The sequence below is a fragment of the Colobus angolensis genome, unplaced genomic scaffold (assembly GCF_000951035.1).
Source record: "Colobus angolensis palliatus isolate OR3802 unplaced genomic scaffold, Cang.pa_1.0 Scaffold1701, whole genome shotgun sequence".
NCBI classification, from domain to species: domain Eukaryota; kingdom Metazoa; phylum Chordata; class Mammalia; order Primates; family Cercopithecidae; genus Colobus; species Colobus angolensis.
The window spans coordinates 7962-8297 of NW_012114824.1; the positions used below are offsets into that span (position 1 = coordinate 7962).

General features: G+C 56.2%; 1 protein-coding gene across 1 annotated transcript in view; it reads left to right on the plus strand.

Annotated features, from left to right (window-relative positions):
* Nucleotides 1–68: 68 nt before the first annotated feature.
* LOC105509184 (putative V-set and immunoglobulin domain-containing-like protein IGHV4OR15-8) overlaps nucleotides 69–336 on the plus strand; it is a gene marked incomplete at its 3' end in the record, with an annotated part of 5665 nt that continues 5397 nt past the window's right edge. The window contains exons 1-2 of the mRNA XM_011938315.1: nucleotides 69–113; nucleotides 213–239. Coding sequence (XP_011793705.1) covers nucleotides 69–113; nucleotides 213–239 — 72 coding nt within the window. The remainder of the gene's footprint in view (nucleotides 114–212; nucleotides 240–336) is intronic.

The following is a 336-nucleotide window of genomic DNA, read 5'->3' on the forward strand; positions in this document are numbered from 1 at the left end:
TACAGATAACTCTGTGCCCTGAGAGCATCACCCAACAACCACACCCCTCCTCGGGACCACACCCTACCATGGACAGGACCTACAGGCTCCTCTTCTTGGTGGCAGCAGCAAAAGTTAAGGGGCTTCCCAGTCCCAGGGCTGACAGAGAAACCAGGCCAGTCAAGTGACACTTCACACAATCCTGTCTCCTCTCCACCGGTGCCCACTCCCAGGTGCAGCTGGTGCAGTTTGGGCCTGAGGCGAAGCAGCCTGTGGCCTCAGTGAAGATCTTCTGCAAGGCTTCTGGTTACGGCTTTACCAACTATGGTATGAATTGGGTGAGACAGGTCCCTGGAG